This window comes from Megalobrama amblycephala, linkage group LG11, assembly GCF_018812025.1.
Source record: "Megalobrama amblycephala isolate DHTTF-2021 linkage group LG11, ASM1881202v1, whole genome shotgun sequence".
Taxonomy (NCBI): Eukaryota; Metazoa; Chordata; class Actinopteri; order Cypriniformes; family Xenocyprididae; genus Megalobrama; species Megalobrama amblycephala.
In genome coordinates, this window is record NC_063054.1 from 33,941,434 (window position 1) to 33,966,078 (window position 24,645).

Here is a 24,645-nt window from a genome sequence, read left to right on the forward strand (position 1 = left end):
CAACCTCAGAAAGACGTCAATAAAACAGCTTGTAAACAATGTCACGTTCACCTCAGAAAAACCATATTCAGTGACCAAAACTCGTTAGTCAGCTTGAAAAACACTAGAGAGCAGCATTCTGATATATGCACCGTTACATATTCATTATAATTTATGTTCTTCAATATTTAATGCATGTTTAAATAAATCAGTTATGACAGCCACGATTTAAATGTTTATATTTCAAAAAAACGAATGAGTAGAAATATGATTACGTAATTCTAAACTTTATTTATTATAAAAAACATAATTGAGTGTAATTTAAGTGTTTGTATATAAAGTTAATTTTAACCTTCAATATTATAGTAATGTAGTACCAACTGACTCCAATGTGTAGTTTACAGCATTAGTTGAGAGATTATTTTTCTCTAGAAAATTTGCCATGTACTGTATCTAATATATTACGTCCAAAAAAATTTAATCGAAATCGAATCGCTTACATACGTGAATAGAAATTGAATCGAATCGTGAAAATTGTGTTAGTACCCAGTCCTAATGCGTATTACTAGGATATTGGCTGTTTATTAGTACTTATAAAGCACAAATCAATTCCTTATTCTGCATGACCTTATTCTACATCCCTTAATCCTACCCAAAACCTAAACTTAACCTTACTAACTAATAAGCAGTTATTAGGGGTTTGAGGCAGACGTTTTTTGTCTGGCTATCACCAGACCAAGCTCAATTTAAAATTGAACATTGGTCTGGGGAGTCTGGATGTATTTTCCACTGCACAAGAGGCATGATCAACGAGCATTGTTCACACAATTGGATAGTCCTTCAACCAATCAGGGGTGAGTTTCCCGAAAGCATCGTTGGTAAACCATGGTCGTAAGTCCCATTGAACTCTATTGGTAATGACGGAACTTGCGACCATAGTTCGCTTTGGGAAACGCACCCCAGATCAACGATCCGGGTGACGTACTTTGCAGAGCGACGCGAAAACTCCAGACAGGTTTAGTTTGTATTGGTTTGTAGCATTGATCAGCGGTTTGCAGAAGCAGCAATGGCATCGAGCGATTTTTGCAGGTTGTGCAAAAAAAAACATTAAAGTGAGTGGTATTTACACCCACTCAAGCGATTTGTTTGCTAAACTAAAGAAGTCATTCAGCATCGTTGAGAGGTTAAAAGGAATTGACCCTTCGCAAAGCCCCGCCCCTCTTAGTTACTGTTGCTTTGTCCGACAATCCGTTGCGCTGTCACACCACACGCAGTGAAAAATACATCGCAGAGCAAAGAGGACACTGACAACATGTCGACAGACAAGACAGAGCAGGTTGCTTATGATATTAAACAAAGTCCCAGCTTTCACACTGTGTAGTTTTTTAAGAAATTCAAAACAATAAAAAACGTTTTGTGGCTCTTTAATAGCCACAAAACATGACTATAATCGTGACTTGTTGTAGCGCCTCAGCTCAAGAGGCTCTTGAACCGATCATCTCTTCCTACTAGTCCATCTATAGCATCAAATAAACATGAATGAACATGAGAATGAATGTTGTTTCAAATGCGGAAAGATGTCAGTATACACAATTTTTCAAGTTTAACTCCACCGAGGTTAATCTTCTAACTCCTGACTGCCTTGTCGGACAAAATGGCGGATTCTGCGTTCTGATTGGTTAGATCGCTTGTCAATCAAAGGTCGTTCGAGAGACGGGTAGACGTCATCGTGTTATGCCCACCAATAGCGAGCAAGGTGGATAAGCCAGTCTGTGATTGGTTCCCGCAAAAGTGTAACAGAAGCAGTAGAAATGAATGTACGGGTTTCCAGACTGAGTTGCCGGGCGAAATCAAATCGCCGGCAGATCAGGCTGGGTTTACCCAGTCTAGCAGAAGTTAACATATTTAGTTAATAGAGAGAATTGGACCTGAATTGGACTGAAATCGTACCAAACCGTGACCTCAAAACCGAGGTGTGAGCCATGACTTCTGTGTACCGTTACACCCCTAACACACATATATATAAACACTGTATCAGGGCGTGACCTAGAAAGTAAAATGTTACTCAGTCTTTATGTGGTGTAAAGGATCACATGCCTGTTCCCAATTTGTATCGTCACATTGTTTGAGAACAGTTTTCAGAATCACTAGTAGCCTAGCCAACCATTAATCAAAAACAAACTGCAGTACATTTACAACAGCTGCACTTTCATTTATTTTGACCCACTGAAAGGACTTCCTGCAAGAAATGAACAATGAAAAAGCACAGTGAGGGCTGAAAACCTATATTCACTGGTTCAGTAATTTGCTTTCAATGCCAGTGCTAGATGACACATGGTCTGAAAGCCTCAGGAGAATGTTCAAGTTTGTCAGTAAAATGTATATAAGAGATAAAAAATATGTATATTTTTGCCACATTAGATCTCGAACATTGCCAATGAACAAAACAAAGATTTCAACCCACTGACAGCTATCAGGAACCACTTCCAAAAGGGACAAAATGTCCTTTGAAATTATGAACAGCAAATGATAGACATAAATAATGGAAGAGATTGATAGTGAACAAAGATAGTGAGCAAGCCACTCTTTTGAATATTTTACATTAATGCATCTTTTGTGTGCATCAGTGGAATTATGATAAGAACTCGCATACATGAATATGAATATGCGCAGATTTGATTCCTGTTGGCTTAAAGGTCAGGTATGAAGCTAACTAAGTCCTTCAGTGAGCTGCATTGGTGTTAAAATAGCATTGATGGTTTAATAGTCGGTAGTGTTGACTGTGTTGAATACTGCATCAAAAACTGTAGAAATTACTGCTGGATAATGAAGAAAAGCAGTGATGTTTGCTTGCTTGGAACAGGGTGTGAAAGATCAATGGTGAGGTAAAAAAAAAAAAAAATGCAGGTGCTTTAAAAATCAGTGTGTGATTCTTATGGCAGGAAGCAATAACCCATGACATACTCGTGCCTATAGTCCAATGATCCTACATTGTGAATATGTCATCTTCAAATAGTTTAGTTTAATACAGTCACACAAATGTTCTAGCTCATAGCTGCAGGAAATTAGTCCTTAAACCTGGAAACAAATTAGCAGAACTTAATGTCCCATCATCCCAAAGACAATGGGTTTTTTGAGTGGGTTTTCGATTAAATGTCTGAAATAAGGTCTGTGGTTAACACAAGCTCAAGATATTTTCATGTTTTATACTATAACAAAAATACATAAGTAATACCCTATGAGTTATATGGTCTTATTGTCATTATTGATATTATTGTTATTTTTGTATGCTCAGCATTTACTGTTTCAGATTTAAGTCATTGAACAAAATGAAAACCCAGAACAAAAGATTTATAAGAACAGGGAGATACACAAAACCTGGAGTGGACGATATGGTTACATTATAACATTAATGCTCGGGATTTTATGTTTTTATGCATCTTGAAAAAAACACTTAATTGTTAAAAGAGGTAAAAGGGGACTAAATGGAAAAGGTTGTTGGGCACATTAAATGTCAATAACACTGAACAGGTACTTACTAGTGCACTTTTAAAGCCTTGTGTTTATACACTCTTGCAAATTATTATAACTCAATTCTTCAAACTTGTAAATTTAAAGGAGCCGTAGAACGTCTTTTTAAAATATGTAATATAAGTCTAAGGTGTCCCCTGAATGTGTCTGTGAAGTTTCAGCTCAAAATACCCCTTAGATTTTTTTTATTCATTTTTTTAACTGCCTATTTTGGGGAATCATTAAATATGCGCCGATTCAGGCTGCGGCCCCTTTAAATTCTCGTGCTCACCGCCCCCGGAGCTCGCGCTTGCTTAAACAGCATAAACAAAGTTCACACAGCTAATATAACCCTCAAAATGGATCTTTACAAAGTGTTCGTCATGCAGCATGTCTAATTGCATAAGTATGGTATTCATTTGGATGTTTACATTTGATTCTGAATGAGTTTGATAGTGCTCCGTGGCTAAAGCTAACATTACACACTGTTGGAGAGATTTATAAAGAATGAAGTTGTGTTTATGAATTATACAGACTGCAAGTGTTTAAAAAATGAAAATAACGACAGTCTTGTCTCTGTGAATACAGTAATAAACGATGGTAACTTTAACCACATTTAACAGTACATTAGCAACATGCTAACAAAACATTTAGAAAGACAATTTACAAATATCACTAAAAATATCATGGATCATGTCAGTTATTATTGCTCCATCTGCCATTTTTTGCTGTTGGTCTTGCTTGCTTAACTAGTCTGATGATTCAGCTGTGCACAGATCCAGACATTAATACTGGCTGCCCTTGTGTAATGCCTTGAACATGAGCTGGCATATGCAAATATTGGGGGCGTACTACATATTAATGATCCTGACTGTTACGTAACAGTCGGTGTTATGTTGAGATTCGCCTGTTCTTCAGAGGTCTTTTAAACAAATGAGATTTATATAAGGAGGAGGAAACAATGGAGTTTGAGACTCACTGTATGTCATTTCCATGTACTGAACTCTTGTTATTTAACTATGCCAAGGTAAATTCAATTTTTAATTCTAGGGCACCTTTAAGAAAAAAGGTTGAAAGAGTTTTTGGATGTCACATAACCATTTTAGCTAATTGGCTAATTTTAGCTTTTTACTTCTGGCAAATATTTATTTAGGCTTCAAAATTCATAATAGTAGTGTTTATTTGTGTGAAGATTATTTTGATAAGCAAAATGTATAAGAATCATTAACTTGTCAGTAGCTAACCCAACATCGCTTGTCAGTCACAGAGCTTATTTTCTGCAATAATCCAAAAGCCAATAAAAAAAAAATAAAAAAAAATCATATTGGGTTTCTGCTGAGGGAACCAAGTTAATACTAACTTCTGGGTTAGCCTAGAAAATGTCAGAAGAGCTCAAAATAATGGCAAACACGGTTGTACACAACAATATACAGAACCTAGCTTTTTTAAAAACCAAGCTTATAGCTTTTTGAAAAACAATATAGCTTTAGGTACCAGGACAATGCTTCAAAAGAACAGTTCACAGAAAACTACAGGGGTCTGAAATAAAATGACATGACTGTTGTGCAAACCACTGATGTTACTGGTTTGAAGACTATTTCTGTCTTTAAAAATGAAATAATATCTTGCAGTAGCATACAAATTCACCCTTTGATGCTAAATTTTATGAGAAATTCTGGAATTTAATAATGCAAAATGCAAGTGGTGTTGAGTGAATATAAATATGCACACTGAATATATAAAATATCATCAAATAGACTGAAAGAACAGCTTTCTGTTACTACAAAATAGTATACTTTATTTTTGTCAAGCAGCCAACATTTGCTTCTTAGCATCCTAATGCAATACTGTTTAATGTACTCACATAGCATTGAGTTTTATGCACATATATTCTGCATATATATAATAGGGTGTGACCGATGCCTCTTTGTGATAGGTTTGCAATATAGTGACATCCCAGAATTCGATCCTGACACATTTTGATGGCATTATCTTGCTACACTGAAGCTCCAGAAAGCAACAGAATTTGTATGAAATGAGGTGGACGGTTTAAACGCTACGGACTGTCACGTTGTCACACCAGTGACAGTTGCAATCCTAATCAACAGGATGGGTCTCTATGATTCCTATGCAAGCTCACACGGGTGAATGAGTTTTTGGAGGTTGTCTATGAAGAGGGATTACTCTGAATGAAAAGGTGGGGGGAAAATTATGTGCACGGTGCTAATAATTATGATTACAGGATGTCAAATTGGAGTGTTTTTTCTCATGAAGTAGAGGTGAAATTGAAAATCGCCGGATGATGTTCACAGACATTTCAGACTGAGAAGCTGGAATGGATCAATACATCTCTAAACTGTCTCCTGCTGTTGATTATGGTGCGGGGACGTTCTTGCTGGTGGTTGGTAAGCGCTGCTTTTTCATACTACTATTGAAATATAAGTGAGGATTTACATTTTCAATATTAATGACAACCCTATGAATTATACCTAGGTATGTGTAATGTATGAAGAAAGTGAGTGACAAAAAGTTGCATAACCTTTTTCCAGGTTATTTTTAAAGTATTAATGATTGTCAGTGGTGAAAAATATATTCTGAGGTATCTGCATAATATGCATTTAGTTTAAATGAGACTTGAATGAGAAATCATTCACAAAGCATATGCAGTTGTTTGATCTATTTATATGATCTATATACTTTTTTTCTTTTTTTTTTTTACCTTACATTAGACTGTGTACATAATTTCTGTCTGGTATGGTGATTTTTTTACACAAGGAATTGGCACAAATATCATGTTTCATTTTTCTTTACCCCAGAGCCACAGTGTGATACCACTGTTATCACTAGTAACTAGTAATTTCCTTCTCCATGATTTAGTCACAACATTGAGGGTGCATGCCAGCAAATCACAGCCTACTGTATGACTGTCTGGCTTGATATACAGCAATCATAACACAAATTTATTACAGCTTTTTAGTATAGGATGGAAAACATTGATCACCTCATGGCAACAAAATTTACTTTCATACCCGACTCTGTGTGCTATGTAAAGGTCCTTGCACACAGTCCGAAATTTTCATAAGCATTTTTTCGTATTCATCATCCTAAAAATTTGAAGAGTCTTCAAGCAGATGATTTTATTGTCCTCTCTCTTCTTAAGAGAAGAGGAAAGAGGAAATATTGGGTCAATCCAATCCTGGGAATGCATAGGGAGGAAGGAGAGTTCCACCTCTTTATCAAGGAGCTGCGGGATTATCCCAAGCGATTAAAAGTTTACTTCAGGATGTCAGGGGCAGAGTTTCCGCACTTTGTTTGTCATACAGTGCTTTGTGCTGTGAGACGAAGTGTATCAACTTGTCAAACGCCATTCTGGATGTTGGCGTTTGCTTGTACGGTGGCACAGAATTGTCAAAACGCCTCTCAAAATGCTTGCTACGGATGAGAAAAATGCAGAAAGTTAAACCCAATTTTTAAAAAAATGTTTTATGACGGACGAAAGTTTCAGAGGAAGTGTGTAAACGCAATCGACACAATGTGAGGTCGTATTAATTTTTTTACGTGCAAAAATGAAGCCTCTGTCCTAGGTCACATTCAAATAATTTTTTATTCGTTAAATCTAGATGGAGGTTGTGTCATTGGTATATTATGTCATTCACCATTATTAGCAGCAATGTATAGAGAGAAATGTCAGCCATGTAAACCAAAGACTATTTTTATAGATCCATGAATTATTGTGGACAAGTTACATAAATTCCCAGGCATTTAACTGTATAGGCTAGGTGTTGAAAGCCACTATGCAATGGAGTTAATGAATCACTTCAGAGATTAACTCAGCAACCAGCACTCAAATACATGCAAATACAGACACAATGACATGCTCTAAAAGACGTGCTTCTCATCTTCAATTTGACATATGTTCACTGTCACTAGCTCAATAACATAAGAGATATGAATAGGACCATTTTATGCCCTTTACAACAAATTCTCTGCAAGACTCCTCACAAAGACTGTGTTGTAATGACTTTTCAACCATGTATAGCATAGCACAGCTAAAAAAGAATTACAAATATGCCTAATGAAAGCCATTACAGACCTGTGTAAGTCTAGAAGTTCAGCGCTCACTCGGTATATATGCTTTGATGTATATCTGCAGGGGAAATAAATTGTTTATATTAAAATTAAATTCTGTTAAATTCTGTTCTATTAAAAATGTATATTCTGAGAATCAATTTGCGTATAATACCTGCAGATACACATACAACTCTGGGGGGAAAAAACTGTACATGTTTTCATACCAGAATAAAATGAAAGTGAATTAGATCATATTGCGAAGCTGTAGAAATGCTCTTTCTTTGAAGGTCAGAGGAATAAGGTCATTGAACACGTTTCTCCTACACCCTCTGGGAAGGTTAGATGTACAGTACGTGCACACAAAATAACCTGGCTTCTATAAACACAATATGAGCATTACAGTATATGTGCTCTCTGAATGTCCAAATGCAACAGCTTCAAATGTTTCTATCTATAAGTGGCACTGCATTTAGAGATCTCTAGCAGTACACACAATCATTGCAGATGCTTTGCATTTCTGATGGTGGAAAGAATGAGAGAAGAGAACACGGTTGTGTCTGAAACTTATGATAGCTGCATCGCTTAACATCCAGTATGAGTAAAAAGGCACCGCTTAAGGTCTCAAACAGGTTCAGCAGCACCTTAATGCCTTGTCTAATGATCTAGAACAAGCATTTAAAAAGAAACACTTAGACATCCAAATGATCTCAGTACAAAAAATAATCTAACAAAGATTTGATAAAATCTAATGTTAGGAATGCATGATACGGCAGTACCTTATCAACTTTTGGCTGATATTACTGATTATTTGTCAATATAGGATATTTATTTGTGTGTGCTCATTCCCACCAAAACACTAATAATTTAAGAACACTTAAATGTAGCAAATCTCAAAATTAAAATGCATTTTTCATGCTGTACATGCTGCCAAAATTCACTTGAAGCATTTAAAACATTTTATTTTAGTTTTTAGCGTTTTATTTTTAATATATTTAGTCAAAATTGTACAGAATTTTTATTACTGGAGACTTTTGGACTTGTCAGCTGTAGCATTAAAATTATTATCATGCATCCTTATTGAAACAGCTAGAAATGTCATGAATATTACACACAGATATCACTTTCATGGACATTTGTTTGAAAAGATCTAGAACAAATTCAATTTCAATGACTGAATATTTCAAGAAATAAACTGAAGAAAGAAACATTTACATTACATTTATTTATTTTTTCATTGTTACACTATATTTTATGGATGCTTGTTTCCGTCACTAAATAAAAAAATAAAAAGGTAACAGCGACTCTCTCACAATTCTGACTTTTTTTCCTCGCAATTGTGAGTGCATCACACAATTGACTTTTCTCAGAAGTGCGAGATTTAAACTCACATTTGCGAGTTATAAAGTCAGAGTTGTGGGATATAAGGTTATCATGCAATTCTGACTTTTTTTCTCAGAATTGCAAGATATAAACTCACAATTGCAAGTTGTGATATAAAGTCAGAAATGCGTGATATAAACTGGCAATTGCATCTTATAAAGTAAGAATTGCGAGATATAAACTCGCGATTCTGACTTTTTTCTCAGAATTGCGTGTTTATATCTCGCAATTGGACATAACACACAACTGCCATTTTATATCTCACAATTCTGACTTTACAACTCACAATTCTGACTTTATATCACGCAATTCTGACAATTCTGAAAGAAAAAAAACATTAGGATTGTGAGATAAAAAGTCACAATTAACTTTTCGTTTTTTATTTCATGGCAGAAAAACAAACTTTCATACATATTCTTTCAAAAAAACAAGATTGTGGTACACTAAAAAATATTGGTATAGGATTTACTATCTCTCAGAAATTGCTAGTAAATAATTACAAAGAAACTTGCAAGTAACACATTGAATTAAATGTGAAATTTTGAAGTAGAAAGAAAGATTTTCTTATAAAATGTACAATCTGCTGTTTTATTTAACTTTGAAAAACATTTTAGTGTGCACCTAGGTAAAGATACTTAAACGGAACACACTAAGCTAAGGCATTTTAATACATAGGATGTGAAATAAACACTAGACTTCAGCATGCATAAAGCCCTCCTATTGATGGCAGCATTTTTCAGCTTTGGGACACAGTGTGTGCAGAGAGGAGGACAGACCTGCGCCCACCTGATGTGCTCAAGAGAATGTGACTCCACTGAGCTGTAGAAAGGAAATCTGATGAATGTCTTTGTAACAGACAGCTCACTTGACTGTGTTTACAGCTTACACCAGATTCATGAAAATTCTAAGAATGCACCAAGAAATATCTGACAGTGATTTATGAATTTGCCCCGTTTCTGTCTGACATACAGCTGCAGGAGCACAACAAAATGTGCAGCGCTTTAGAAGTAGCATTAAATCTTATCTTTAGAACCTAGTTATGTAAACAGTTTAACTGCTTAGTACACTATAAAACACCAATTTAATGCTTTTCTGCCAAAGACGCAATGCCACGCCAGGCGCTTTGATTGATTAGAGTGAGATTAAACAGAGGATAGGAAGCTATATTGTTCTTTTGCTTAATTACTTTTTGGCACCTCAATGGAGACTGAGCATCTGAAAAATCAGATTGCAGAAAAAAACATGCTGTAATTATTTTTCTAATTAGCAGTTGCCTACGTTTTTTCACTGCTATCAATCCAAGAGTATTGAAATGACATATTCATGTCAGAGTGCATCTGTTGTCATGCGACGACAGCTTCAAAGAATACCTGTTAGGCTTTTCTGAGAATCTGTTTTAACCCTGTCATAAGGTTATTGTCCCTGCTTGTATTTATACATCTATTTATGAACCTGACATGAACAGATGTTGACAAAGGTAAATGTCAGTGATGGCAAGATACCCCAGGGGAATAGGATAAAAAAAAAAAAATTAACTAATAGATATCACCATACTTCCCCAGCTGACTGATTACATTAGGAATTGCAAACATTTTTTGTATTACAAGTTTTCCGAAATATTATGTTTAAATGTCCAAATGAGGAGTTATCTAATTAAATATGCACACATTTGCAAAGAACAAAAATCTGAATATTGGATGAAGTCAGGTTCAAAATTCATTCAAAATTTATTTGACATATTAGAGTCAAAGGTTTTTACAGGGGCGATTTTGGATATCTCTTTTTAATCGCTCCATAAATTAAAAAAATACTATCAACAGCCAGAAAAAAATAGGAATAAAATGTTGTATAAAATCAGGCAAATTTCATATCAACAAACACCCTTTGTAAAAACCTTCAGAATATAGATAGGAATAAAACTGTAAAGTTTGGTGTATGTAAGTTCTGCTGAAGTGGAGATTTCTGACTTCTGAAAAAACTCATTTTGAGAAAACGGCCTTTAAAGGGGACCTACTATGCCCCTTTTTACATGATTTAATATAAGTCTAAGGTGTCCCCAGAGTGTGTCTGTAAAGTTGCAGCTCAAAATACCCTACAGATCATTTATTATACCATGTTGAAAATGCCAATTTTTGAGTGAGAAAAATTTGATGTTTTTGTGTGTCTCTTTAAATATAGTCTAAACTTCTGATATAAGTTCACTGAGTTTTTGAAATAACCTTGTGTGTATTTGACAGTTTAATCGCAATAACAACTTAGTTCAATATTCATGGAATGCCCCGTCTGACATCCAGCTCTCTGAGCGTATGCGTCGGCTGTAACATTGGGCAAGCTTTTAACTGCCGGTGTAACTAGCTCGTCGAATTAAGGATGTGCTTCATTTGCATTACATAATGGGCTGCAACCAATAAAATCAATCATGCATCTGCCTACATTTTTGCAAAACTCCCCTAATGTACCTATACATACAATTAGCAGAATATCGACTTATTTTCACACGGTTCCTTGCAAAAAACTAGTGTTATGACCTCAGAACACTTTTACCACAGTGTGACTTTTACCTCTTTTTTTTTTTTTTTCGCATCAGGCACCATGACTGGATCTGCTGGGAACCGAATAACATAAATTGAATGTTAGTAGGCCTAATGCTGATTAACAAGAGCAGATACCATCTCTCAACTGACAAGTTTTCTTAAGAACATTTCCAAGAACTCTGTTGACCACAGAAGAGCCCTGCTTTCTTACTGCCGTCAGCTAGATTGAAATGAAATGCCTTGCTGTTCAACCTAGGGTCTGCGAAATTGATCTTTGGGTGAATTTTCATCCCAGCATAGATGATGTATGAGCATATCTTTTCAGTTGAAGAGTCACCATGATTGCTCAGTGACATTTAGATTTTTCTAATATAGGCAAGTGGCCTTCCAGGTTGTTTTTTTTTTTATATAAAATGGCATGCATATACTGTAAACAGCCAGAGTTGAACTGGCCACACAGAGCTGAGACTGTACCATAATAGCTACAGGCCAACAAACTATTTGCGAATTACAAATAATTCAAGAGTCTGACCCTATAGTTAAGGGTTGAACTCCAACAAAGAACGTCAACATAAAAGGTTAGGATCTTTTATGTTTTCAAAATATGTATTCACGAATAGGCCAACTATATACACGTTTCAGCAACTGGGTCAATGACGTGACGGGTCATTGTTTTGTCCAAAGGCCTTAATAATAATTTAAAAAGCAAAGATATGACATCCAAAGTATGTAAGGTAGTACAACTACATATATTTTATTGAATCCAAAAGGTTTTAATTATATTTTGCTACATATAAAGGTGATTAAAATGTAATAAATGTATATATATATATTTTATTCTGGCATGATTTTATAACATCATATATCAACATAGTGCAAAATGGTATTAAAATTATGTGTCGAAGTCATGGCTTTGTTATGAGAAAGAATGTCAGGAAAAACTAATTTCATTGATGTCGCTCGGAGTAACCAATATAAAGGGACCATTTCGGATCAAGTCATGCGGTCGATATCATGCGACATCATTCAGACACCTGCAAAGGACCACATGGTCATGAAGCAAAGTGACTAACTCTGGCTGCGTCCGAAAACCTAGGTAGCTGACTTGCTGCCTTATCAAGCAATGACTTGTAAGTCAGCGTTTGAACATGAAGGCACCTCATGAAACGGATTTCGGACAGACTTCTGAGGCAGCGTAACAGTTTAATGATCTACAGCAATATAGCGTGAGCTTTGGTGAGAACTAAACAAATATTTAATTACTACAGTAGTAAATTCTTGCTAGAAATGACATCAAAAGTGGAAAATGTTGGTCAAAAATGTACATTTACTCACAAACTGGCCAGCAAACACAACTTTCGGATGCCATCTTTATTTTTCTAGCTCAACTGTCACAGAATGGAAAGCACAGGATTGTGGGATATCAAAGGATATATTATTGCTGCCTTGAAAAATCGATCAGATGAGGGTATCTCAGGAAACAGGAAGTGAAGCTAACATTGGATTCAGACGTGCCTTGATGCCTTCCTACCTTGAAATGTGTCCTCCGAAGGAAGCATTTTCCAGTTTTCGGACACAGCCTCTCCCGAAACATCAGGTCATTCGGTACAACGGCTATAAAACATGGAAAATGTTGTAATATTTTAAAAACTTGTACTAAATATAAAAGGTTTGATTGTCCTTTTGCTAGCAAGCTAACTAGCTAGATATCAGCATGCTAGCATTATTTGAAAATATTGGCATTTGGTAAAAGTGAAATTTTGGTTAAACCAAATGACTTTTTTGGTGACAGATTTTGTCCATCTTGTAGAAAATGACAAAAGCAGTGTTAATTGATTATAAAAACCACATAATCTCATTGTTAACAGTGAATAAAACTTCAAAATTAATTATATATTAAATTAATTAAACCTTATTCGTTCCATGACCCAACTAGAAAAGTTAGCTAGATAAGAATTGCAAAAAAAAGTAGCCAAGACACGTAGCTAAAAAGTACATCGACAAGGCATACATACTGTGATTATTTATCAATTTATTACTGATTTGTTTTAGATTTTAAACGTTTACAAGAGTTTGCCTGTAAAATAACTGTTCTAGGGCCTACAAGAATGAGTAATGAGTAAAATGTTTCACATAGCTGTACATAGCTCAGTCAAAATCCCAAAGATTATAGGAAGCCGCTGATATGAGTGAACAAAAACCTTACCTTATGAAGCTCTTGATGGAATGTAAACAAAAATCCGAAAATAATAAAAGTGAAACGCGATCTGTCGAATATATGAAGTCTAATAAACATTGTCAAACCATGAGTTGTTGGCTTCAAAACCATGAAATGAACGAATAAAATGCGAATATACTTTTCTATGTACATATATTTTAAATACATCATCTTGAAAAGATTATTTTTATGTTGTGATGATTTTACATTCACCTGTTCTGGCCTGAAAACGCACGTGCCTCCTAACGTGACCACGCTGGCACGTAGTATGCGTGCGCGCGTGCTTTTTTGTTTTCTGCTAATGTTTTAATAACCAATAATAATACTAAGTTCAATTTAAAGTTAATTCAAAAAAATTCAAATTCGATTATTTTGTTACTTATATTCTTTGGCATTGGTGGTGGATGAATGTAATGTTATATCATTAGAGTTCAAGTCAGGATAATTCAGCCAGAAGGATAAACTGAGACTTTAGAAATATCAAGACGGTGCTCTCATATAATGAATGAGAGAAATTGCAACCCTGAAAAATGTTGCAAGTAACAACATTTATGGGACGGTTTATGTCAGTTTGTTGTTGCTTATTTGAAATATGCTTATGTGAATGTGAGTGTGGCAAGCATTTTTTTAAGATTTCAGGATTTCAAATAGATAGGGCTTGGTCTTGGATGCCCGAATAGCTGCCCTGGGGTGCTGCAAATATGGCCACCAAGTGAACGGATGTTCCTTAAAAGGGACTTTGTCATAAATCAAACACAATCTTGATGGTTAGTTGATTGATAAGTGAAATGTACTCATCTGGAATTTGATTTTTACTCTATTTTCCTCTCATTTTTCTCCAGCCTTCCTCTCTATCCTGGGCAACGCAGCCGTCCTGGTTGCAGCCGCTTGGCGTCACAGTGTTCTGAAAGCTCCTGAGCTCCTCACGGTCAATCTGGCCGTGACTGACATTGGTATGGCTCTCAGCATGTACCCACTCTCAATCGCCTCTGCCTTCAACCACACCTGGATTGGAGGTGACCTTTCCTGCCTGTATTATGGCCTGATGGGTATGATCTTCAGCGTGGCCAGCATCATGACTCTGGCCGCCATGGGGTTAGTGAGATACCTGGTGACCGGAAACCCTCCAAAATCAGGTACTGTGCTGATCACATTAGGTCCCAACTGAGATTCAAACAGCATTATAGAAAATTTTGAAACATTGATTGCTTTATTGATACAATTTCATTTAATTTTGTTGCATCCAAGCACAAAAAGTCAATGTGCTTTTAATGAACTGTTGTTTTTTTATCCTGGGCAATAACAGTGGAAATGTTCAATAGCTTTTAGTAGCCAAAATGTTAAGATTTGATAAATATTCACTGTAAAAAGTGTGAGAACTAGCCCCAGTCACATGGCAGAATTTGAAAAACCGTATGATGTACAATCATACAATGTAATCACAGTAAAATAAGAACAAATGGCAGGAAGCCACAAATAATACATTGTCAAATGCCAGGAAGTCACGGAACATAAAGGGTTCCACCGTGCTATGTAATTTTGTTACATTTTCAATGGTTGATGAAAATGCTACAAAAAGAAGCAATATTTTCTTCTACATCTGATTGAAATGGATTTTTGAAAATATGTTGGGCGGGGACTTTCTTTCCATCAGTTGTTGATTGTATGGATGCAGATCTGAATGTGAGCTTGCAATCAATATTAAGACTATGATTGAAGTCTATTGTTTCACCGGAAGATTGAGTTATGACATTTATGTATTTAGAAAATATATATACTGTAAGAAAAATTCTGTACAAAAATGGAAAAACCTTCTGCCAGGACATTATCCGTTAAAAGAGATTCCCTTTAACCCTTAAACACAATGCAGTCCATAAATCAAATACTGGTAAAACACCTGTGAAAAATCAACGCTGAAATGTACTTCATTAGCATATTGGGCCCTGTTTTTACTTCCAAGAAATATATGCTCTTAATTTTTTGTTGATAGTTTAATATATTCATATTGACAACACTATGTAAACTTTCCAAAAATTGTTTTGCTTGTCTGTGAAGGTTACTTGCATTTAATTCTGTCATTTTCAAGCTTTCGTGGACTACAGTATACTAGACAAGCTATATATATATATATATATATATATATATATATATATATATACACAACTGTATTAATCATCCAAAATGAGCTTTTTAAAAGGTTCTGTATGTACTATGTAGGCTCTTAAATATATGTTCTTTTTAATGGGGTCATTAATTTGTACCATTAACATGAAACACAAGCCCAGCAATTATCCTTGAAATCTTGAATAATGCATGAAAAGGTCATTGGGGAATCAGGTATAATGATGGTTAATCTGTGATCTAATTACCTTCACATGTTCTCTGCATTTACAAAGAAACTCTAAATTAGGAAAAATAGATTATTGGCAATGGGATTTGTTACCTTGTTAAGTCTTGACTTTTCCTCACAGGCAAAAAAAAATCCTCTCAATTATCTTTCCTTTAGTGAAAAACATTGTCAAATAATTTTTTTGTCTATGTGTTCCAGGAAGCAAGTTTCGGAGAAAAACTATAAGTATATTGATTGGTGTCATCTGGCTTTATTCACTGCTGTGGGCAGTGTTTCCTCTGCTGGGATGGGGCGGATACGGGCCGGAACCCTACGGTTTGGCCTGCTCTGTGGACTGGGCCGGGTACCAGCACTCCTTAAACGGCTCTTCATTCATTATGTCTTTGGCCATCCTGTGCACCCTGATCCCATGTGGAGTCATCCTGTTCTCCTACACTGGCATCGCCTGGAAGCTCCACAAGGCTTATCAGTCCATCCAGAGCAATGATAACCTGCCCAACTCAGGAGCTGTTGAAAGAAAAGTAACTATGGTAAGGGGCCATAAAAGAGCCATTTACTTTGAAAGCTCGTCTTTTTGATTTGATAAGGTGTTTGAACACCAATGTGTGTCCGCAGTGCATGTAAAAAACCAGCCTATGATAGTAAAAATCCACTCACTCCTTTTTTTATATGTTTTAATTTTCCCATAAATCAGAAGCATCAGAAACAATAGTGACATAATTGTAGCCAGTGACGATCTGTCCTATTAGCACAGACACAGCCCTGAGTGAGAAGTTTTGGGATGTACCAATGAACATAAAGAGTCTCCATAGACTCCTGCCATCTTGAGTCACTGAGGTTAAATTTCATTTTTGAAGGAAATGTCCCAAAGAAAGTAAAGTCTTGTACATTTTAAACAAAAAATGCTAACTATCAGATTGTGCTTCCAACATTATATTTGCATTGTTTTAAGGGTAGGGGTAGGTATGGACAGTAGGGATAGTTCGACCCAAAATTAATTAATGATGCTTCAAAAAGTTCATAAAGAGATTGGAAAACTGATTCATATGAATTGAGGGGTTTAGTCCAAATTTTCTGAAGAAAATTGATCGATTATTATGATGAACAGATTTAAAAGGTTAGTTCAGCCATTATTGAAATTTCTGTCATTAAGTACTCACCCTCATGTTGTTCCAAACCCACAGATGAAATCTGAGAGGTTTTTTATCTCCAATAGAAAGCAACGAAATTACCACATTCAAGGTCCAGAGAAGTAGTAAAGACATCGTTAAAATAGTCAACATGACTGCAGTGGTTCAACCTTAATGTTATGAAGCGACAAGAATACTTTTTGTGTGCAAAAACAAAAATAACGATTTTATTCAACAAAATGTCCTCTTCCCTGTCAGTCTCCTACACAGATGATGCAGTGAATGCAGTGCAGAGCTTCCATGGTTAAGTCCGAAAGCTGGCTCAGTACCTGAATAATGCACAAGAACAAACCTCTTCCGGAAGCTCAAACATTCTGCGTAACCAATGAGGTTCATTCTCGTGTGTTACACAGCACATTTAAGCTTCTGGAAGAAGTTTGTTCTTGTGCTTTATTCAGGTTTAGTTGAGCTTCTGCTTATGTTTGCTGATCAATGTTTACATGCGAGTAAAAGCTTAAATTGAAGTGTTAGTTCACCCAAAAATTTCTGTCATTAAGTACTCACCCTCGTGTCATTCCAAACAAGAGTTTCCCAGTTAAAAATTGACATGAACATGAACACCCTGTCTGTCATTTTTGGTGAGCGAGATTGTCCTGTTTTGTTGTTACTGGTACGAGTACAAGTTCTTGAAACTCTTCTGGAAGGAAGGCCATGTGCAACAGCTCATTTGCATTTAAGGGAACGCTCAAAAACTGCGCGTTTTTGCTCACACCCAAAACATGGCATTTTAACGCTATAATAAATGATATGTGGGGTATTTTGAGCTAAAACTTCACATACACACTCTGGGTACACCAGAGACTTAGGCCCTGTCCCAAATGGGATCCTAAACACCCGCGGTCTTCCTACGAGTCCGCACTTTCGTAACGTAATGCTGCTTTGACTGTTGGAAGAAAGTCTGATGTAGAGATCGCACCAGTGCGGGCTCAGAAAAAGTGCACATCGAGGGCACATATATCGGCCACAAAGTGGGCACTCACGAGCGCCCTTCTGAAAACTAAAATGGACTTAACGGACACGCGTACACTGCAGCCATTGTAAGTCCACAAGAACGAAAGTGCATATGAAGTGTGCCTTTTGGGACTGGGCCTTATTTTACATCTTGTAAAAAGGGGCATAATAGAACCCCATTAAGCTGCCAGCAGATGTGTGAAGATCCAAGGTTTGCACGTACAGTGACCCTGCATGTTGTTAAACACTTGAAGGACAATTTTGCAGATTTTCAATCAGCTTTGTATTGTTACAGTGCCGGCATAAATGAACAATGTGCACTCTTTCTCCATTGTAACAACACAAAGCTGGTTGAAAACCAGCAAACTCGTCCTTTAAATGTTTAACAACATGCAGGGTCACTGTACGTGCAAACCCTGGAGCATTCACACATCTGCTGGAAGCTTAACAGTTTTCCTGCTACAGTGACAGACACCGATTCACACTCCTGTTCCATCTTCTGCCACAACAAAGTTGTTGTTTTTTTGCTCTGCTGGTTTCAAATCTAAAAACATGAACCTAAGGGAAACATTTTTGCTGTTTGTCTCCCAAATCATAAAAGTGGGTAAAGGTCAAGCTCCAATCCCTCCTCAAAGGTCACTAATGGAAGTAAACAGATTCCAAGAAATAGTCCCATGTGTGCTTGTCATTTTCCAGGAACTTGCATTTAAAGCTTAAGTGTTTTGTAAGTGTATTGACTATATGCACAAAGCATTCTTTAGAACTTCCCCAATAATATAAGCCAGCTGACTTCCGGTGAGATGTCACTTGCTTGTGTGTTAATCATCAATAGTGTAATACTTAGATTATAATCAGAATATGGTCACTTAAATAGTCAGGCATTGCATTAATTTAGTTATTCAAACATAAGACAACATAAAAAATAAATAAATAAATAAATAAAGTCTAACCTCAGTGTTCCTCCTCAGCTAAATTCAATTCGACCATCAGTTTTTACACTTTTGTGTGGAATAAAAGCATCAAAAATTAAATATTTATTGTGCACTTTAGTTAGATTCACTGAATAAAATGTGAGTTTTCACAAGTGCTTGTGCTGCACTGACTGACAGCTGCTGTGATTATAAAGGGAAAGCGCGGTGCTTGCTTTATGTGTAATTCATTCACAAGAAAAGTTATTGTTTTTCATAAGATTATGTGAGGACTTAATACTTCACATTGATAAAATGTATTTTTAAAGCTAGTTATTTTGTAATGTTTAATATTTAGTCAAAAACGAAACTCAGTGAAAAACTATTAAGGCAGGAACACACCAAGCCGACAGTCAGCTGTCGGGCAGTTTTTGTTCATCGGCCGACTAAGTTTGCTCAGTGTGTTCCACACCGTCGGCTGAAGTTAGTCCTTGTTGGCTTTTTTTCCAAAGCCACTGGAAGGCAAGCCTGCAACCTTTAGCCAAAAAACGTAATGGCTAATGCTAATGCTCCAGCTCTGGTGGTACACATAGGCGGTACGCAGGGAAGGAGTTTTGAACGGCGGGCACGGTCACTGCCATTACACAATAGGCTGAGAGGCATGTGTTTAAGTTAGCCGTTACGCTTTCTCCAATGGTAAGAGATACAGACCCTCTCATCTCCCTATAAAGGCAGGAACACACCAAGCTGACGCCGATGAACTAGTGGCAACGAAAGCAGACTGCGGGGTTGGCTCACATCGGCAACGTCAGGGTCCAAAGTTGCCCTGACACACCAAACCGACGCTCGACAGCCGATGACCAAGTAGCACGTCCAGTCTGCGCCTGCGTAAGATGAAATGCCTTTCCGTACCAGCAGGTGGCAGTAGCTGAACAGCCAATCAGAATGATCAGATGGCCCGACGGACCGACGAGCTCTGACACCGATTCAACATGTCGAATTGGCCGACAAAAAGCCAACGAGAACCAACTTCAGCCGACGGTGCGGAACACACTGAGAAAACTTTGTCGGCCGACAAACAAAAACTGCCCGACGACCGACCATCGGCTTGGTGTGTTCCTGCCTTAACATGTTGAATCGGCGTCGGAGCTTGTCGGTCCGTCGGGCCATCTGATCATTCTGATTGGCTGTTCAGCTACTGCCACCTGCAGGTAGGGAAAGGCATTTCATCTTACGCAGGCGCAGAACGGATGTGCTACTTGGCCGTCGGCTGTCGAGCGTCGGTTTGGTGTGTCAGGCCAACTTTGGACCCAGACGCTGCCGACGTGAGCCAACCCTGCAATCTGCTTTCGTCGCCACTAGTTCGTCGGCGTCGGCTTGGTGTGTTCCTGCCTTTAGAGGAAATGGCTGATATGTGCAAATAAATGCTACTTTGCCGCCATCTGCTGGATATAGTGGTAATTAATGTCTTTTTTATTTTTAAATAAGTGTTTTCTATCAAATGTTGAGTTTCCTACAATTTGAAACGTTCGGTTTTACAAATGGGGACAATCTCAGAAGGATGAACAAGTGTTTGTGGTCATCTTATGGTCTCATGGTCAAATTAAAAATAACATTTGAAGTGCTGGAAAAAATAATATATGTGTGTGTCTAATTACAGACACTGCATTTCTTAAGCGGTCCCAATAGCTTCGTCTTTATTGAAATCAATAAAACTGGTTTATTGGCAAATTAGGTAAATGATAACTGCATTAAAATATGAATACAACATTAAAAAGTCAACCACTGATGGTTTTGTGTAGATGTACAGTGAGTACAGAATGAACAGCTGACAGTTCACCGGAAATGCCCAAGCTGGCTTAACGACAACACAGTAAAATCCCCAGAGTTCAATCAACTCTGCTCAGAGTACATATGGTCCCTCTCTAAATAGTGTTAAAGTAACACTGAAGCAGAGATAAAATTAATGAGATAATTAAACAATTAATAGGGCTGTGACTGAAGTCAGTTGTAGTTCTTGTGTTTCTCTTTTCTTCAGTGATTCTGCTTGTTAACAGCAGGTGTTCATCACTAATGCACAATCATCACTTAATTAATTGTTTAATTATCTCATTAACTTTAACTCTGCTTCAGTGTAATTTAGAAAGGGACCATATGTACTCTGAGCACAGTTGACTTAAAGGTGCCCTAGAACCAGTTTTTACAAGATGTAATATAAGTCTAAGGTGTCCCCTGAATGTGTCTGTGAAGTTTCAGCTCAAAATACCCCATAGATTTTTTTTAATTAATTTTTTTAACTGCCTATTTTGGGGCATCATTAACTATGCACCGATTCAGGCTGAGGCCCCTTTAAATCGCGCACTCCCTGCCCCCCGAGCTCTCGACTATAATACAGTGCATTTACAAAGTTCACACAGCTAAAATAACCCTCAAATGGATCTTTACAGGATGTTCGTCATGCATACTGCATGCATGTGTTGGATCATGTGAGTATAGTATTTATTTGGATGTTTACATTTGATTCTGAATGAGTTTGAGGCTGTGATCCGTGGCTAACGGGCTAATGCTACACTGTTGGAGAGATTTCTAAAGAATAAAGTTGTGTTTATGAATTATACAGACTGCAAGTGTTTAAAAATGAAAATAGTGACGGCTCTCTTGTCTCCGTGAATACAGTAAAACGATGGTAACTTTAACCACATTTAACAGTAAATTAGCAACATGCTAACGAAACATTTAGAAAGACAATTCACAAATATCACTAAAATATCATGTAATCATGGATCATGTCAGTTATTATTGCTCCATCTGCCATTTTTCACTATTGTTCTTGCTTGCTTACCTAGTCTGATGATTCAGCTGTGCACAGATCCAGACGTTAATACTGGCTGCCCTTGTGTAATGCCTTGAACATGAGCTGGCATATGCAAATATTGGGGGCGTACATATTAATGATCCTGACTGTTACGTAACAGTCGGTGTTATGTTGAGATTCGCCTGTTCTTCTGAGGTCTTTTAAACAAATGAGATTTACACAAGAAGGAGGAAACAATGGTGTTTGAGACTCACTGTATGTCATTTCCATGTACTGAACTCTTGTTATTTAACTATGCCGAGGTAAATTCAATTTTTGATTCTAGGGCACCTTTAACTCTGGAGATTTTGCTGTGAATCAGGATGTAACCTTACATATAGTCAATTGTTAGGGCTGTCCCTCCTGGAGGTGAGGGAAAAATGGTAATCTGGTATTTCTGAAAACTTTTCCCTGAACCTGCCAGCCATTTAAGCACAATGTTAAATGGTGCATGTGGAACCATCACTCTAAATGAATCCAGACTACAACAGCGGTAGCCTGTCTAACATGAATTACTTTTAACTGCTTTCTGGTGTCAGTTCATGTTTCCCTACTGTGTTTCAGATGGGCATCCTGATCAGCGCTGGCTTTATTGTGTCCTGGACGCCCTATGTGTTCATCAGTCTCTGGACCATGTTTCACGCCGAGGGCAAAGACAGCGTGGCGCCCATTGTCAGCTTGCTACCCTGCCTCTTCGCAAAATGCTCAACGGTGTACAACCCTTTTGTCTACTACATTTTCCGCAAATCTTTCCGCAGAGAGCTACGGCAGATCCGGATATGTTGTTACCGAGGCTGCTGGGATGCTGTGAGCAAAATGACAGGAGGAGAGCGCTCAGAGGAAAATAGCAGGGCACAAAAAACAGCAGAAGAGTAAAAGCACAATAGCAGAGGTCTCCACTAAAAATATATAGACAGGTGAAGAGAGGAGCTCCAATGAATGAGTAAAAAGAAAATAAGGTTGGAGGATGCTTTGCAGCCTAGAAACACTTGGTCTTGATGTGCTAATGCATCTTCAAGAGCATTAAGTCTGTGTCTACAGAAGAGCATTGCATTAATGTAGGGCACACAAAGAAAAAATATTTTAAACTATTGGAAATATTTCATATGGCTACATTCCTGTATACAGGCCAGATATTCTCAGGGTATTCTCTGTCCCAAAGGCTGCCGGTATGCAGATATTCCCTCGTGTTCTCTGTTCACTGACAATCCCATGTTTATTTGTTTGAGTAATGTCTTATTCGTTTGTCCTTTTCTTTCATTGCTGTCAGACCTTTTCACTTTCATCAGATTATTGTGAGATTAAAGCTATTGAAATCCTTTAAAAGATGAATGCTTTATGAAGAAGATAGAATGGTTGTTTGTTTGATTGATTTATCAATCATGATGAGGATTTTTTGCAAAACTTTCTTACATTGATTTTATGTCTTAGAATGTTTTCCATCGAACCTGTTTTTCATTAAAACCATTTTCCGCACTGTTTTGTTATACTTCCTCCTGTTCTTTTTCTTCTTCACTAATTGTTGTGAATCTTTCTTTATAATGCATCCAAAGCTGCATTTACTAGTGAAAGGGGCTGATCATCGGGTGACAAAGACTGAAAGAAGCATCCTGTTGATGGATGCTTGCATGACTCTATCAATACAAACACTCCTTTGAGACTTGATTTTTGAAATGTCACGCTCACCATGACAAGCTATAAGGCACAGATAGTACCTCACTGTTTAATAGATTTGAAAACTATTCACAGGAATTGTATTACCAACCAGAGTCGTCTGATGTGTGTCAGTTCCTTTTAAAGCTGAATTAAGTGTAACTTGTACTTTGCAAATCCCTTTTATGTACAGATTTAATTAGCCTTGTCCCAGACATTCAATCTTAAAATCACAATCACTAATATAATATAATATAATATAATATAATATAATATAATATAATATAAAACTTGAAGGTAAGTTAATGATGATAAAAATATTTCCGGTTCTTCCTCGACCATGGTTTTTTATAACACTGTAAAATCTAACAGTTGTTCTAACTAACATTTTTTAGTAAACTTTACTTAATGTCCAAGAATTTGTTGAACTTACTTAAAACAATTTAGTAATCTGTACTGTTTGCATCAAACAGTTGTTCTTTATTTCTCAGAAAACCCAAGTAAAAATTACATTTTAAGTAAAATTAATTTTCTCCCCTTCTGCAGTTATCTTGCATTCACTCATTTTCTTAAAGTTATCTTGAATGTTAAATTATCAATACAACTAAAACTTTTGGGATAACGTCACGTAAGTTGACCATAAATTCATGTTGATTTCCTAAAATTTCTTCTCACCATTTTAATGATTAGCGTTTCCCCTAGGTTGTGCACTAACTTCACTTATATTACAACTCTTTTCCAGTTGATTCCAATTGATTTCCAAATGGGAAATTACAATTATTTGTGGTTTCAAAGGAAGAAACATATTCAACTGATCGCTTTTAAAAAGTCACATAATTTGGCACTAAACCAATAACTAATTTAGACTTTGTGTCTAATTTTGGTTTATTAGATAACATATATATCATAAACACCATACTATTGGGAAATATGTCAACATTTTTAAAGGGGGTTGATTCCTCTCTAGTTGAGCCAGTGCCTTGCAATCTACCTTGCTCGAGTCACACACAGACATCAACATTCAGTGTGCAAAACACAACAATGGTA

The 24,645-nt window shown here is 36.7% G+C and overlaps 2 protein-coding genes across 8 annotated transcripts in view; one reads left to right on the forward strand and one right to left on the reverse strand.

Moving 5' to 3' along the window:
* runx2b (RUNX family transcription factor 2b) overlaps nucleotides 1-14,449 on the reverse strand; it is a 150,619-nt gene extending 136,170 nt beyond the window's left edge. For 4 of the 7 annotated variants that reach the window (XM_048207623.1, XM_048207620.1, XM_048207622.1 and 1 more), the window contains exons 1-2: nucleotides 13,681-14,444; nucleotides 13,006-13,088 (exon numbers count right to left, since the gene is read on the reverse strand). The gene's annotated coding sequence lies outside the window, so the exon portion shown is untranslated. Of the gene's footprint in view, nucleotides 1-13,005; nucleotides 13,089-13,680 lie in introns of all 7 variants that reach the window. The other 3 variants (XM_048207625.1, XM_048207626.1, XM_048207627.1) reach the window with 3 other exon arrangements.
* opn8a (opsin 8, group member a) lies at nucleotides 5,407-23,527 on the forward strand. Its single transcript, XM_048207628.1, has 4 exons — nucleotides 5,407-5,894; nucleotides 14,535-14,828; nucleotides 16,241-16,572; nucleotides 22,510-23,527. Exons 1-4 carry the CDS (start codon nucleotides 5,825-5,827, stop codon nucleotides 22,819-22,821), a joined length of 1,008 nt encoding a protein of 335 aa, XP_048063585.1. The 5' UTR covers nucleotides 5,407-5,824; the 3' UTR covers nucleotides 22,822-23,527.
* Nucleotides 23,528-24,645: the final 1,118 nt, after the last annotated feature.

What these genes read in the sequence shown, in the direction of transcription:
- opn8a (XM_048207628.1), top strand. Translation starts at nt 5,825, where the DNA reads ATGGATCAATACATCTCTAAACTGTCTCCTGCTGTTGATTATGGTGCG. An exon ending in CGGAAACCCTCCAAAATCAG is followed by an intron (nt 14,829 to 16,240) that starts GTACTGTGCTGA and finishes TATGTGTTCCAG; the next exon opens with GAAGCAAGTTTCGGAGAAAA. An exon ending in TTGAAAGAAAAGTAACTATG is followed by an intron (nt 16,573 to 22,509) that starts GTAAGGGGCCAT and finishes ACTGTGTTTCAG; the next exon opens with ATGGGCATCCTGATCAGCGC.